This window comes from Falco naumanni, chromosome 8 (genome assembly GCF_017639655.2).
Source record: "Falco naumanni isolate bFalNau1 chromosome 8, bFalNau1.pat, whole genome shotgun sequence".
Lineage (NCBI taxonomy): Eukaryota > Metazoa > Chordata > Aves > Falconiformes > Falconidae > Falco > Falco naumanni.
In genome coordinates this window covers 23,976,680-23,992,472 of record NC_054061.1, presented here as the reverse complement: position 1 = coordinate 23,992,472, position 15,793 = coordinate 23,976,680, and the positions used below count along the sequence as shown (strand labels likewise).

At 36.1% G+C, this 15,793-nt stretch overlaps 1 protein-coding gene across 1 annotated transcript in view; it reads right to left on the bottom strand.

Moving 5' to 3' along the window:
• NEB (nebulin) overlaps positions 1-15,793 on the bottom strand; it is a 131,236-nt gene that overhangs the window by 20,105 nt on the left and 95,338 nt on the right. Inside the window, exons 114-131 of the mRNA XM_040602846.1 lie at positions 14,615-14,719; positions 14,336-14,443; positions 13,118-13,222; positions 12,366-12,470; positions 12,127-12,231; positions 11,429-11,533; positions 11,188-11,298; positions 10,595-10,705; positions 10,024-10,125; positions 9,797-9,895; positions 9,024-9,122; positions 5,742-5,852; positions 5,495-5,599; positions 4,588-4,692; positions 3,214-3,318; positions 2,237-2,347; positions 1,653-1,763; positions 79-192 (exon numbers count right to left, since the gene is read on the bottom strand). Coding sequence (XP_040458780.1) covers positions 79-192; positions 1,653-1,763; positions 2,237-2,347; positions 3,214-3,318; positions 4,588-4,692; positions 5,495-5,599; positions 5,742-5,852; positions 9,024-9,122; positions 9,797-9,895; positions 10,024-10,125; positions 10,595-10,705; positions 11,188-11,298; positions 11,429-11,533; positions 12,127-12,231; positions 12,366-12,470; positions 13,118-13,222; positions 14,336-14,443; positions 14,615-14,719 — 1,917 coding nt within the window. The remainder of the gene's footprint in view (positions 1-78; positions 193-1,652; positions 1,764-2,236; positions 2,348-3,213; positions 3,319-4,587; positions 4,693-5,494; positions 5,600-5,741; positions 5,853-9,023; positions 9,123-9,796; positions 9,896-10,023; positions 10,126-10,594; positions 10,706-11,187; positions 11,299-11,428; positions 11,534-12,126; positions 12,232-12,365; positions 12,471-13,117; positions 13,223-14,335; positions 14,444-14,614; positions 14,720-15,793) is intronic.

Here is a 15,793-nt window from a genome sequence, read left to right as displayed (position 1 = left end):
TAATCAGAAAAAAACTCTTGATAAATTTTCTTTTAAAGAAGACATCAGACATGATACATGAGATATACTTGCACCGACCTGGCTGGCAATGTCAGTGGCATTCTTTGCTCTCACAAAATCTGGTGTCTCCAAAGCCAGTTCTGTCAGACCTTTTCCTCTGATTTCTAATTCCAATGCTTTTTTGTACTCTTTCTGCAGATGAAGACAGTGAATAGATGTGAATACATGCCTTGTCAATGTGAATACAACTTCAGATGATTTCATGACCATATCACAAAATAGGAATGCTACTAATATACATGCAGAATTAAGCAGGAAATTATGTCATTAAAGCGTGTAGATTATGACTTAAATATTGAGAATAAACAGCCCTACTCCAGCAGCAAATGGAGTACACTACAGCCCAGCTATATTAAGGTCACTCTTCCTTCTCACACCAGGAATTTTCAAAACATAAGCTCCTTTAGGTGATCAGCGATTGCTGCAAAACAGTAACTTGTACAGAAGAGAAGCAACAGAGAGCAAGCAGTGTGTGAAGTGCATGTGGTAGTGAAAAGTGGTCAGATATTTTGTGCTTGAGCATGTCCAAAAAATGGAAGGTGTTAGGATCCCCTGTGAGATTTTGTGCCCTTTGGAATTAATACCCTCCCTAAAACCTCAGGGCTGCAGCTGCCACTTCTCCCAAAGAGATCTTCTGCTAAGGTCTAAAAGACTTATTTTGTCTAGACGGTTGTAATTCATATCTCTGTGCCAGCTCTGCTGAACTTAGTGAGTATGTCTGTAATATTCTGGTAATAAAATGTAGGCTATTTGAGTAACTCAAAACCTCTATACTACTAAGTACAAAATGCTGTTGTCAGTAAGGATGCTTATCTTAGGAGTATTTTTTAAGCGAAATCATAAATAACAGTAAGAAGTTACTTTTTTTAGCTTTCTGTCCGATGATAAGGCTCTTAAAATATGAGCTAATCTTATGCTATGAAAACAGTCACTATGAAGTATTTATTATACTAGTCCACCATGTAAATAAAGTAGCTGTTACATTTGCATCCTGACCGTCTGCTGGCCACCTCTCTCCATCAAAGTGGGGAAGACTCCATTGGCCATCATCGGCCCACTGGGCATCAGTCCTGGGCAGGGGGAACTGTTCATGAGCCTGGCTGGTGTTTCTGACTCACCCACCAAGCATAAAGCATTCAAAAAGAGCTCTTTGCTGCACAGCACACCTCCTAAAGCAGAAGTACCCCAGCCTGGTTTCCCAATTGTAGTCCCTTTCCAATCTCTCACTTTGCTTCTTGTTTCCTCAGGCTTGGTCCTTAGCTCCTGACCTAAGATGCCTGGTTTACAACACTGACACCTCTGGTTCCCCCACATAGCCTTGCTGCATCACAGTGCCGGTTTGCCCTATCCCTTGACTGATCTGACTATTGATCATAGCACCTGTTTCTCACCTATATTCCTGCAGTAACTGCAAAGCCAGAAAAGAGCTCACGTAAAAGTTCAGGCTCCCAGTTTTATCCTCAGTCGCTCATACACATTAAAGAGCTTCTAGGAAATGACGAAGTTCATACTAGTATTATACAGCCATAAGCATTTATCAGTTGGAGGCTGTTACATCCATTGAGGTATTTTGCAAACAGCTTTTGACATACCTCATTCAGGATTTGAGTTGCGTTCTTTGCTCTTAACATGTCTGGAGTCTCCTCTAAAGCTGTTAGTCCTTTACCTTTGACACCTTCCTCCAGATCCTTCCTGTACTCTTTCTGCAGAAGAAAGAAAATGAAAACTGCAAAGCCAGACTAAGGAGAGTTCTATGGTCTACAACTTTGCTGCAAAAAATAATTTAAAATTTTTTAAAAATGAAAGAAAATAATTCCAAAAGCTCCAAAAAGACAAAAAGAGCTTTTTTAAACAACCAAGAATATTGCCTAGGGTTATGTAAGAACCACCACAACAGAACAATCATTGTTCAAGATAAATTGCCAAGGCACACACATATACACCCTGCTATGGGACAGTTAGGCTGCTGAATGTCAGAAAGTGACACAGTAAATATGAATACAGTTAACAACAAAATAAATGTCCACAACAAATTAGTTCACAACACAAAATATATGTAAACATGCTTAATGTGAATTGTTAGGAAAAAAGAAAGTGGTGAAGAGGAAATGCTGCTGAGAATACTTAGTGGAATTATTTAGCTTGACAGAGGAAATAAGCACAGAATAACTGCTACCTCGCTTGCTATTTTGGTTGCATATTTGACATGTAATAAGGATGGTGTAATCTCCAAGCCAGTAAGGTTTCTGCCTTTAATGGACTCTTCAAAGTCCTTCTTATATTCTTTCTAATGAGAGCAAGAAGAAAAAAGCAAAATAGCAAATATTTATTACAATGTTTTTAATTGCATGAAAAACTACTGGGAGGATGAGAAGTGGTTTGGTATCAATGTCACAATGACGACCTGCTACAGTCAGTGCTGTGGGCACCTAAAGCAGTAAGTCCTGTTTCTACTAAAACCCGTGAAAGAGCTCATTGCTTTCAATGGAAACATGACCTGAGCCTGCTTTTTTTTTTTTTTTTCTTTCCTCTTCTTTTTCTACTTATGTGTATAAGCATAGAAAACATTCAATGGAATCACTGAAACATAATGACTAATGGGCTTATACAACTGTTCCTCAGCAAGTATAAGCCTTCATCGGTGACAGAACGAGATCATACTTCAAACGAACAGAAAAAAACTGCTTGAGGAAATAGAATGACAGGTCAGTGAAGAACACTATGGCAGTAGAGACAAACAGGAAATAAATGGATTTCTCAAAAATAGAGTTTAGAGGTGAAAAGAATAACCAGGGTACTTTCTGTGGAATATGATAATCGACACACATACTATACTTATGTTGCAGAAGTTTAAGTGAAATGTATTTCATATTACATTTCTTCTAAAGACTCAAAAGCTTGCTTAAGCTTCATTTACTGATAGCTTCTGGATGAAAAATTACAGATAATACACACTTCATCATGACACAGGAAAGATTCATGAATTTTAAATGTAGTATTTCATAACCAACATAAAGAAATGTGACACAGCTACAGTTGTTCTATCAGCATGCACAAGATGCGAGTATAATTGCTTAAATCACTGTGAAAGTTTAGCTATAAAAAAATAAATGTTCAAGTTTCTTAGTTTATCAGTATTGATTTTAACCATACCTCACTCTGCATGAGCTGAGATTCCTTTGCAGTAAGGTATGTTGGAGTTTCAAAGTCCAACATAGGTTTTCCTTTCTCCTTCTCATACTTTTCTCTGTATTTCACCTGAGAAGAAAAGAAAAAGTTACCCTCCTAAATAATCAAAGACCCAATTCATCAACTAGTATGTACCTACTTTGGTCAACAGATCTGTGGTAAGAAAATGAATGTCTAATACTCTTTATCTTCCTGAAATCTGTATTATTGACCATAAAATGTAAACTCAAATGTTAGGCTTGCAGCAAAATGTGTGTGGCCTGAAATTCTACTGATTTATTTTGCAGAGAGTAAGCTGTGTCAGCTCAGATTTCAAGACTTTACTGATCACAAGAAGGAAGACAGAGAGCTGTAAAAATCTAACTGGAAGGCACTTGGACTGCTCATGACCCTGGCCAAGTTCAGCCAGATACATGTTAGTGGACTGCTGGAGTGTTAGCGGCAGGGCTTGAAAAGATGCAGTTTAGCAACTTGCAAACTAATTCTGCGCATGAGTGTCCAGGAGGTAAAATGTCCACAAGGATAAATATATTCTTGCTTCAAGTTATGGTATCCAGCCTTTAGGGCATTAATTGTCAGACTGCTGCATGAGGTAATGCTGCCTTTGGCTAGACTGGAGCAACAAGTACTGACTTAAACTTTAACTACAAACTGATTAACAACCATTTTCTTACAGTCCATTGCTATGTAACCTTTTTGCTCTTCCATGCCATGCAGCAGAACAACTATGGTCCTTTGTGTTCTAAGAGTAATTCCTCTTGTGCTTTACAGTTAGTAAATATGTGGAATAGAACCTGGAATAGGGAGGACTATAGACCAAATGATTCACCATTTGCTGTACTCTAGAGAAAAAAATGTCAGACATTTAATAGCAGCAGTAGGTATTGTTTTGGTTAAAGCAGTTCTGGATGCAGAAAAAGAGTGGCAGAGCTCTCCATAACACTTGAGGCTAGAATGGATACAACAGTTGAAAATACATTGTCAGCAACAACCCTACTTCTTTCAATTTCCAGTTTCTCTGATTACCAAGTCCTTTTCTTCTATAGGCAAAATCACCCTGATACATGTATTATACTGTGTAAAAAGATCCCTATATAACAGACATAAGTAACTTTGAGATCTAATCTAAAATGAAGAAATCATACAGATATTGTATAGGTGTTCTAAACTTGTAAATGTGCAAGTATTTCTCATTGCCTTGTTTACTCAGGTGTGCGGTGTTTATAAAGCAGGTAAGCACAGAGATTGTTAAATACTGGAGAACTTGCTAGGATGACTTCAGTGATGGAGACTGGTACTCAGTGAGTGGGGTTAATGAGAAACACATGACCAACTTACATGGCTCTGAAGTTCTGATGCCTCCCTTAGATGAACCTGTTCAAGATTATCTGGCACCACATGGTAGTGACCCTTACTCTTCTCATATTGCTTCTTGTACTGGTACTGAAGGGAAGGTGTCAAAAATCATCTCAATAAAAAAAAAGTCCCTCAGCAAATTTACGTCTTAGGTCCAATCAAAGCAACACTTCAATGGAACATCAAAGAGAAATTAGAAATACAAAAAGCAAAACAAAACCAAGAAGTTTAACTCCCAGTATCAGATATCACTTCTAAAGACATGGGTGAACAGTTATCTTTTTTTGACCATTTTGATTGCAACAAAGATTTTTTCAAAAACAGGATTATAAAAAGAAAAAGAAAAAAGAAAACAGTGGATACATGAAAAGGCTGTACCAGGCAATAATGATTTTTGTCTTTTCTCAGCAAAATTATCAAGTATTTTGTTAGGCATAATTCTGTACATCTACAACAGGGGGATGTTAAACATAAACAAGAAATGAAAAAAAGGACAAAAATCAATATTTTAAATATAGTAAGCGGTAAAGAAAAAAGTAAAAAAAGAAGAAAATGGTATTTGTTAGTGTAATGCAATCAGTTAAAAGGTAGTAAAGAATCAGTTCACTAAAAAATATTAGAGGATTTGAAACATTAACAGTTCTACAGCTAATAAAGAACTCACTTCCCAGAGGACAAATGTGGTAAAGTTGCTAGTTAACTAGGAGATAATCATTAGAAAGTAGAGGAAGAGATCACTACCAGGTGATGTCCCATGAATATTATTCATGTCTCATGAATAATAACAGAGGGAGTAATTGTTACAGAAATAGTTAGCAGAGATCAATTCAGAATGGAATCAATAGTAATGAAAAAAGCAAATGGATCTGGGATTAGTTAATGAGCTTACAGCACTGGCAAGCTGGCTGGTGCTCAGGACGTGGTTCATGATCAGCGACTCAGACATGTCTGTAACAGGTTTATGGAGTTTCTTCAAATCTGCCTTATATTTCACCTGCAGGTAAGAAAGGACAAGCATCAGAAAAGGAGACTGCTAATGAAACCTGTGATGTTGAAAGTATTATAATGCAAAGGAGGTCTTCTTCAAAGAAATTTAAAACTTAATTTCCGTAAGGGAAAACTGTAAGCAAAAATACCTCGCTAGCCATGTTGTGAGCATCTTTCATGGTCTTGTAGATTTTAGCCTCCTTTAAATCATACTTCGGCTTTTTACCCATCTCTTTGGAAAAATTCTCCTTGTATTTCACCTAAATTAAGAAACAACCAGATATTACAACTGTTGCTGAGTACTCAGCTGTTTGGCTGCAGAAGGCAAAGAGACCCTACTTTGACGCTGACAGTAAGCAGAAGAACAAAAATGTAGTAACTTGAAGGCATCCACTGGAATAAAGGCTATTTTAAAGATGACCTGACACAGAAAGAAAATCGACATCTGTACTTACAAAATACTAGCAATTTTTCATTCAGTGCACAGGTTACATCTCTTCATTGTAAAAAAAACAGATACAGTAAAAAGAATTATGCTGACAAATTACAGCTGAATTCTGACCCTTGGAGATGAAGAATTTTCACCTGATGGGACCTGGGCATGGGCAAATAACACCCTACTTCACAAACAGAACTGACACAAGTATAAAGAGTATTTAAAAGAACTTTTTACATATTTCTTGGAGAAATGTGAGCTTTAAAACCTACCTTAAAGACAACAAGCATTGAAGATAGCAATATATCAAATACTTTACATTTATATATATAAGTTATACATATAGTGTGTTCTGTATAAATCAGAGACAAAGAAGGATGCTAATGATCACAAACAGAATAGTGATACAACTGCTTACAAGGAATTAGATTATGCAGAGCCTTAGTAACACTTGCAAACCAAGTTAGCATCAGCAACGTAAACCATAGCGATACAAGCCATAATAACCCAGTAGACCCAGGCTGGAGGCACAGAAATGTTGATAGAAATGAGAGTTTTGCTATTGATTTCAGTGAGGGCAAGTCCTTCATCCATTGTGACTTGTCCCATCCTGCTGCTGCAAGTGAAGCTAAAGGCTAATTCCTCCCTATTTCTTGTAAACCTACAAAAGGGACTATTCCCTTAGGAATATTTTGGGTTTACTGCTTTTTTTTGCTATCAAAGATAAATAAAATTGTTTCAGAAGAGTTACTGAAGAGTGCAAGAAAAACTCAAACTATTAAAGATTCTGGCTTACCTAAATAGACGCCATAGTTAGTATGTGTGCTCAGCACCATTACACATCAGTACAGTAGAAAAATTCTGAGAATTGGTCATGTCTTCCTTGTAGCAGTATTCTGCCTGGTCTGGTAACAAGTGAGGCAACACTTCTTTCTGTCTACCAATCCACATTTCCTTGGAGATCTTTTACACTAAAAAGCTAGCAACACCCATCCCTGGTCTAAAGGACAAGAACCGAACAATTGTCATCAGTCCTTCTGAAAGAATTTGACCTTGTTCAGGACCAAGATAATACTTACAAAAAGCATGCAGAAAATACAGGACAGTGGCTGATGAGGAAAAAGGATTCATGGTTCTTGAGAAAAAACCTTAATCTCCCAAGCAATATTTATGTGACAATTGAAATGAAAGAAATAAAATACTGAAAAATTGATAACTAAGTTGAAGAATGGCTGACTCATGCTAGTGGGGTTTTTATGACAATTACAGAAATGTACACAGGTAATTTTATACTAGCAAAAAAAGGCAAGATGACTGAATGTGGAATTAAGTCACATTCCACAATCACATTTTCCACTTTGAATTTCTTGTCATAATCTTGTCCATACAACACCATACTGTTCATGCTGGATACCACTGCTGCTCTTTTGATTTGCAAAATATGCCAGCATTCAGACAAAACACACAGTGAAACAGGCAAATCCACAAATTATATAGCTGCTGTTAGAAAACAATATTAACATTTTTGACATAAAGGGATCACTCTAGGTTCTGATCTCACAAAATTTTAAACCAATCAGAAGTATTCTAGAATCTGTTAAGTTTTGCAAGCTATGCAACAGATTATCAAGATCAGACCATCATGCCAAAGAGTTCACTTTTTTAAAGCCTACAAGAAATGTTACAAGAAGATCTATGAAAAATTAGAAGAAGTATCCCAGACAGATAGATGAAATCCAACTAAAAAAAGCAAGTGGACAAACAAACTGGACATAATGCTTTATAAAGGAGAAGCTTATGAGAAAAAATGCTTAAGAGAAAAAATAATTACAGATTAAAGATTACACCAATTATTCTTTGTTCCCTTACTGCTTCTACAATAGTTAATTTTCTCTCAGAACTAAAATAATCTCATCAAAGCATGTTTGTAAGACCAAGAGGAGAACTGGCTAGCATTGGAGCAAAAGCATGGAAAAGTCATGATTACTGAGCAGGAATCAACATAATTTCTTCTTTTTCTTGTAGTTCCATTGTTCAGCTTAAGAATCCTTGGTTCTACCAAAAAGACTCTTGGTTTTCCTGACAAACACAGTGGCTGACATTCAAACATGCGACAGGTACGTGCAGCAGTCACAGCTAGACATGGAAAAAACACATTCCCCTTTTTTTCATTTGGAAATACATGTGTAAAACCAAACTGTCACAAACCTGTCTGCTGCCGCTTCAAAAACTGCTATGCAGCCATTGTTTTTCTATTTTCCAAAGGTTTTGAGATGGCGAGAAATATAAGAAACTATGTGTCCTCAAACCACTACAAGGTATACTTTGAGGCTCTGGGGCTGATTCGGTCATACACTATGCTTCCATTATGCTATTCCAGCACAATGTAAAAAGAATAGTTTAAATGAAGTTTAAATAGAAGTTTGACGTTTGCATAGTTAAAATGAAGTTCTAGTGTGAACGTTACGCATATGGTATGACCATTCACTGAAAATCACCAGCACCATTGAGCGGGTTTGTCATACACATATATTTCCATTTTTTGCACAGTTTCAGGAAAACCAGCTCAAGCTTACATGTCTCTTTTTAAGTTTTTTTGTGTGAAAAAGGTGAGTTTTCACATTGCATGAGTGCATTGGAAACATCCATTAAAAACACTGGAAGTTCCAAAAACATTATGAAGGGCCTAAAAAGGTTTCCAGCTTCTTGTGGTGTTTCTGAAACAAATTCCCCACCCACAGAATTCCCATGCAATGTTTTTCCGGACAAAACAAAAAAGATCACATCTGACCGAGCAGCCTCAGAAGTTTTGCTACATTCAACATTTATACAATACAACAACAAACAACAAAGATTGTCATCTTTGGCACAAAAAGATCCAGCGCAACTGGTGCATCATAACCCTTTAACAGCTTGGAATTGTAAGATAATGTGCAAGCAAGAGACAGATGCACAAAAATAGCATTCCCAGATGTGTCACTTAAAATTATCTTACATGACTACTTAGCATATTAGCTTTCTTAAAGGTTCTCATCCATGGGGTATCATAAGATGCAGCTCCATGCCCTCTCATATGTCGTTTGAGGTATTCTGCCTATAATGCGTAGCAAGAAAGCAAGATCAGAAATGCAAACGGTAACAGGTTTAAAGCATGAAGTGGTGAGAAAGAACCAAGTTGAACTGAGATCCTGGCAGAAAAAATTGTCACAGAAAATAGCAAGAATGTGCTTCAGACCAATCAGAGACCATAACCATTGTAACTTACATAAAAGTAAGTAAGTTTCTGTTTATACAACATGTTAACTTCAAACCAGAAGATTCTTTTAAAGGCCCACAGTGGAAAGAAATTGGCTGAAAGAAGCTGAATGTCCATCTCATAAAGGATGGATAATAAGAATTAGGTAAAAGGCTGCTTCTTTTAAAGCCAATACCTAGAAAAGCTTAAAAAAAAAAAAAAAAAAAGAAGAAGAAGAAAAGAGAACATGGCTAACACTTCAGACTAAGTGTTTAGAAGATCTTGTCACAGCATCATTTTAAGGAGATTCTATGCCTCCATGACTGACATTTAGTAAGTCAGTAGAAAAGTTTATTCAACAAAGAAATACCTTGCATAGGAATTTAATTTTTACTTTTAACACGTTCCCTTTAAAATATTCCATCATCCACTCATCCAGAAATAATTTCATTTATAATATTAGTATTAGCCTGTAAGTTAATATCATGTCTAAATTCTCTCACTGCTTTAAAGTTTCACCAACTGTTTATTACCTGGCTAGTTAGCTTGGACACCTCCTTTGCCAGTTCAATATCTGGACGTCCCAGCATGCTTACACCAATGCCAGCTTCTCCACGCTTTTTGTATTCAATCTAACAAGGACAAAAAACAAATAATAGTTTAGTAGTGATGACATTCGCTTTTAATTATTTTACTGACACTGGTTTTAGTAGCAAAATTATTGCTAAAGAATTATACAGAAGACTTAAAAACCACTTACATCACTAATTAACTTGGCAGCCTGAGTTGCTTTCTTTATATCTGGTCGATCTGCTATAGGTGTATAGTGAAGCTTTGACTTGGCATCTTTCTTGTATTCAATCTAATTCATGATGATAGACAGAAGAAAGAAAAACACTGAGGTTTGTTCATGAGGAATATACTTATTAAGGACAGCAATATTGCTGGGAAAGTGCACCGGATTTATTTTTAAAATGATTTCACAAGGAATGGATTTAGGAATCTGTCTTTGCAAGTTGTCTACAAATGAAGCAGTAAGCACATGCAATTCTGTCTGTATTTGAAGGAATGAAAAAAAATAGATGTGATTTGCACTAGATTACTTTAAATCCTACCATGTGATTAAGCAGAAATATTATTTTCAAAAAAATCCTTTATTTCAGTGCAATTTTACATATGTAAATATTTGTACCTTTATCTTTCAGCATTACATTTGAACATGGAGGCTGGGAGGAAATGCAGAAGTATGTGAATTTTGGTTTTGTCAGCTGACTTTGACTGAATTTGCTTACACAAGCTATTTAATTCATGAAAAGACAAGACAAACTTACTGTACTCTGTTTTTTAGCAACTTCCATGGCATGTTTCACTTCGGGAGGCTCCAGCATGACAGAATAATTAGACTTGCCTTTCTCCTTCACAAACTTCTTCTTATAGTTTGTCTGTTAAAAGCAAAAAGGGCCATGTGTGATTTTGTAATTTCACATGAAGGTAAATGCTACTGAAACTCAGAAATAAGCTCACTAAAACTGTTAAGATAGATAATATGCAGTCTCCTCAGCCTCAAAATGTATGGTCCCCAGTTTGTTTGTTGTAATTTGCGCTTTAGATTACAAAAGCTTGCTCTTCTGAGATAACGATTTCTGTTCAAACTCTAAGAAAAATAAAATCTGAATTATGGGGACTGATTAGCACTCCAGCCTGGCACTTTTTTCCAGAGTATTTCAACATATTCCCAATAAATTGTGTTTATCTCTTTGTTACAGTCTCATTCTGGTAGGAATTAATCTTTTCTGACTCCTTGGGCATTTTACAATGTATACTAAATGTATACTAAATGTATACTAAAACATGCAACTGTCTAATCAGTTATAGGCAGCAGGTAATAATCTCCCCGTGAATTGTTACCGCACTAGTTACTTACCTCACTGACATTCTTGGTCACCTCTTTCACATGAGCAGTGTCTCTTGTCTCTGGCAGGGTTGTATAGGACCCATGTGGAAGCTGCTTCTTGCTGTGTTCTTTGTATTTGTTCTGAAAGCACAGAATAAAAATAGGTAAAAACCAGCAATGCAAGCCCTGTCCCCACCTCCCCACCCCACCCCCACCTTCCAATATTAACAGGATGTACTTTAAATGAGCAAGTACCACCCTGACATTTTACCTCAGATACAAGAGAGCTGACGTTCTTAGCCAGGAGGATCTGAGGTGTATCTGGAACAACATGGTACGTTCCTCGAGCTTTGTTGTGCTTCTCTTTATATTTTATCTAGCAGGAAGAAAAGTTATCATTTTCAGGAATGTGTATCTTGTCTTGTGGCAATTTAAATTTAAATAAATTTAAAGAAATGACTATGGTTGTGCCTGCTTGTTAGTGCAAAAGTTTGCAGAAAATCCCATACTTTCATGTTTTCCAAGATAAATTCATTCCGGTTTATATATTCCTATAGGTCTCACTTGGAGTCTTATTAAAATATTGAATATTAATACATTGTTATTAATTATTAAATATACTTTGTGTTATGCACAAGTTCTACCTGCAGCTTTTTCTGTTGTTTCTTTCCAGATAATATTTTTATTTCAAATACAGGAATGCAGAGATATATCAAAGGTCTAGGGTGTTCAGGCAATGTTAACTATGAATTTTTATTTAATGCATGAACTAGGCCAGTGACATTTACAAGACCAAATTTATTCAGATTTTGCCAATTTGTTAATGGAATAAACAAGCCAAAAGAAATAATGACTGAGACTGAGAACAACTTTTCAAAGCTTCATTCTTAATACAACCATATTTCCGATAAAAGTTTACGTATTAAGTAAAGTTCTAGCAGAACAAAAAAAGTTTGTTCAAGTACTTACATCACTTGCCAAGATGGCATTATTTAAGGCCAATACTGTATTTTTATCATCTGTGACAGAAAGTTTGCATCCCTTTAGGAATTCCCGGTCCAGTTTGTATTCATACTGCAGGAAGAAGAAGAAAAAAAAAAGACTGAAGAATACGTCAAATCTTTGACAGTTATTTTTTTAAATTATTATTATTATGAACATGAGAGATGTGGGGAAAGGGAGTATTCAGTTTATTTTGATGTCCTTACATCACTCTGTTGCAGAGATGACTTGGCTGCCTGAATAAAGTCAGGTCTATCAGCAATCCAGTGCCAGTGAGCCTTGGCTGCTTCATATTTCTTCTTATAATCCAGCTGTTCGTTGTGAAACAAGAAAAAAATGAGCTAATTGGAAGTTGTGTACTTTACACATGACATTCCTACATATGCAAACTATCTTTTGGTCTGTACCAATTCAGGAGAGAAGAGGTAAGAAAGCACATCTAGATCAGCCTAGGGCTTTCCTCTGAATGTACATGTTCATCCAGTGGGAGTCCATTTAGTCTAGTTGATCCTCTGCTACATGGAGAAAGGAAACTGAGTGACTGAAAAGATGTCATGACTTTGAAGAAGGTGAGTGCTTTCAGTTCCTTGCCGATTGAAGTGGGCCACCAATAATAGAAAATGCAGGAGAGCTTCCCACAAAGCATGCACTTTGTCTGCAAGAATATCATCACAGAGAATTTCTGGGACAGTTATGTCTCTGTCAGGAAAACAAAGGGAAACTAGAAGAACAGTAGATGTACGACATACAAGGACCTCAAGTGACCTCAAGGACAACTTTGAAGAGTAAGCACTTTAGTATGAAATAAATCAAAATATATTTCATTCAAACAGTATAAGAATTAGAGGCAATGTTCAAGCTTAAACAATTTCAATGGAACTGAAAAAAATTTCTTACAGTCTCCATTGCCAGTCCCAAACACTATTCATAATCAAAGTAGTAATAAAATTGAACTCACATTGCTGTTTAGCTTGTAAGCATGCCTTGGAGTCTTAATATGAACTGAATCTGCTACGACATTGCAGTGAGATTTATTCCTCTCGTACACTTCTTTGTATTTCAGCTAAAGAAAGACAAACATAAATAATGTTTACAAAGATAATATTGTCATCAACAAGAAAAGCATCAAAATATGAAAACCACAATATTAAAAATTGTTCATGTCGAGAATAAATCTTAACAGAAGAAAAAGAAATTTCATCAATACAACTTGGTATCAACCATCTGCCTGAAAGAAGGGTCCTCTTCAGCAGCAAGTCTCTTTAAATAGAAAAGGTAGCAGGTATAACTCACCATGAACCACAGGCAAAGATTAACAAAATCTACACATGGACAGTAATGCTGCCTGTTTCTATTTTTTTGCACCCAATAGAACTGCTTTAAAGAAACTTGTCTTCTGATAGGACCTTCCATGCTTTATAGAACCTCAAATTCAGCATTCAGTTTGGAACCAAAAAAAATGTACTTCAATTCACAGATCACTTTTGAGCATCTTCATCTCTTAATGATCCACGTTACTATCTGGAGAATATGGTTATCTTCTCTTCCTGGATTCACTCATAATCCAGGTAGCATCTGCATGACTTTCATGCTACTTTTCTCTCACAGTGCTAGTATCTTCATTTCATTTATGGTTGTCTGAGGGACCATACAAAGGTCAGAGAGAAAGCCTGGTAGAAGGAGGAATTAGGAGCAGGACTCCCAAATCTTATGATATTATTCTATCCTTTTTCTCTCTTCTTTTTCACCTTCCATTGCCCCATAATCAAAACACATGTTTAGTTTAGATCAGAATATTCACATTCACAGTATCCATAGAATATGGCCAACAGAGGAAGAAACCCTAAAAACAAAATCCCCAAACCCATGCTTTAATTAGATACCAGTTCCAGCTCACACCTTTTCTTACTAGTGAGGGCTGCTCTACCCCAGCAAATATGTTCCAAGAGCTACAGAACATTACATGAAAAAACTTCCTGAACACCTTCAGAATCCACTGGTTTTTGGAAAAGAATTAAACGCATATAGAGTTTTACAGGGAAACAAAACCAATACACTCTGACAAGAAGCTATTTTTTTAATGACAGTGTTACATATGAGTTAAAACCACTGCATATCAAAGTAAAAAGTTAATTATGTGTCTTTTTGCTACCACAGGCAAGCATGATTTACTTACATCACTTATTCTGTCCTTGACCTTGCGCGCAAGCAGTAACATAGGTGTATCATGGATTGTAGTATAGCCTTTAGGCTTTGCTTTGTTATATTCCAATTTGTAAATAATCTGAAAATACAAATTATAGAATATATTATTTGACATTCTTTGTGTCAGTTGTGAAAAATCAAGATGAGAAACTTTTTATAATGGACTATCGAAAATGCCATACTGTTATTTATCTCACTTCATAGGTCAGAATTCAGAGAAGGTATGCTTGGAAGGTCGGACCACACTTACATCGCTGATCTGTTTGTTGACTTTTGTAGTCCTTAAGTGTTCTGGAGTATCCACAACTGTAGTATACTTGTCTTTCTTCTTTTCATAGTCCTTTTTGTATTCAACCTGGTGATTGGGAAAGAAGAGTATGTTAACCACAAAACCAAGGCAAAACACCTTCAGGAGATATGTTTATATTCATACATAAAATCGCAAAATCCTTCCACCAAAGCCAATGAAAGCTGAACATGGACAATAAGCTAAACTCTGCAAACCCCTTACTTGCCTCAGAGGCTGACTATTTGTGTGATTCATTTTATGTTTATTTAAAGCCTCACTTCTATCCTAAATCTCCAGGATTGAGCTAAAAAAGCAATCTCAATAGATTAGTGACTTTAAAATTTGTAACTGGACAACATCTCATTTTCAGATGTTCATCAGAATGAAATGTAAAACATCTTGTACAATGGAAGATAAATGCATTTGCTAAATGTATCATAATGCCAGGATATTTTAAAAGCTTTCATAGCAGAATTTGTCTCTTGATAATGTCTGTCTTAAAGATCATCTTGCCCTACTGCAGGACTCTAAACCTGTTTTCACAGAATTCAGTGAGAACAGTCTGTACACCAAGATTGGTAATTCATTGCAGACAGCCTGAGGGCAGGTGGAAGAGGTCAGAACACACTTTGAAATATGAACTTTCATGCTCTATCTTGCATCAGAAAATAAACCCATGCTTTTGAAACAGGACTATGACAGACAAAAATTAAAAAATTTCATACAAACAACAAATTATAACATGAAGTCAACTCAGATGAACATGCAGGTCAGGCAGACTGCTTTTTTTTTTTTTTTTCTTCAAACATACTCAAACTCACCTGCAAGGAGTTTTTAATGAGATAACAGAAATCCACAGAAAAAGTCAACAAAAATGTCTAGTAAAGACCTTCAGTACCTTATTACTGGGTTATTACTGAGGAATTTCATTAACTGTACTAATAGTAACGAAGAATACCCCCTCTCTGTCATGTAATTGTTTTCTACTGTTGCGTTTCCAGTTTAAATGTTATATGCTGGCCTTGTCAGAAATCATTTTTACCACTGAAAAGAATAAGGCTACTGCTAGCGGCTTTGATTTCAGAGCAGAAATAAGTAAGTATCAGTTATTTAAGAAGCCACATTTTCATCTCACTGGTA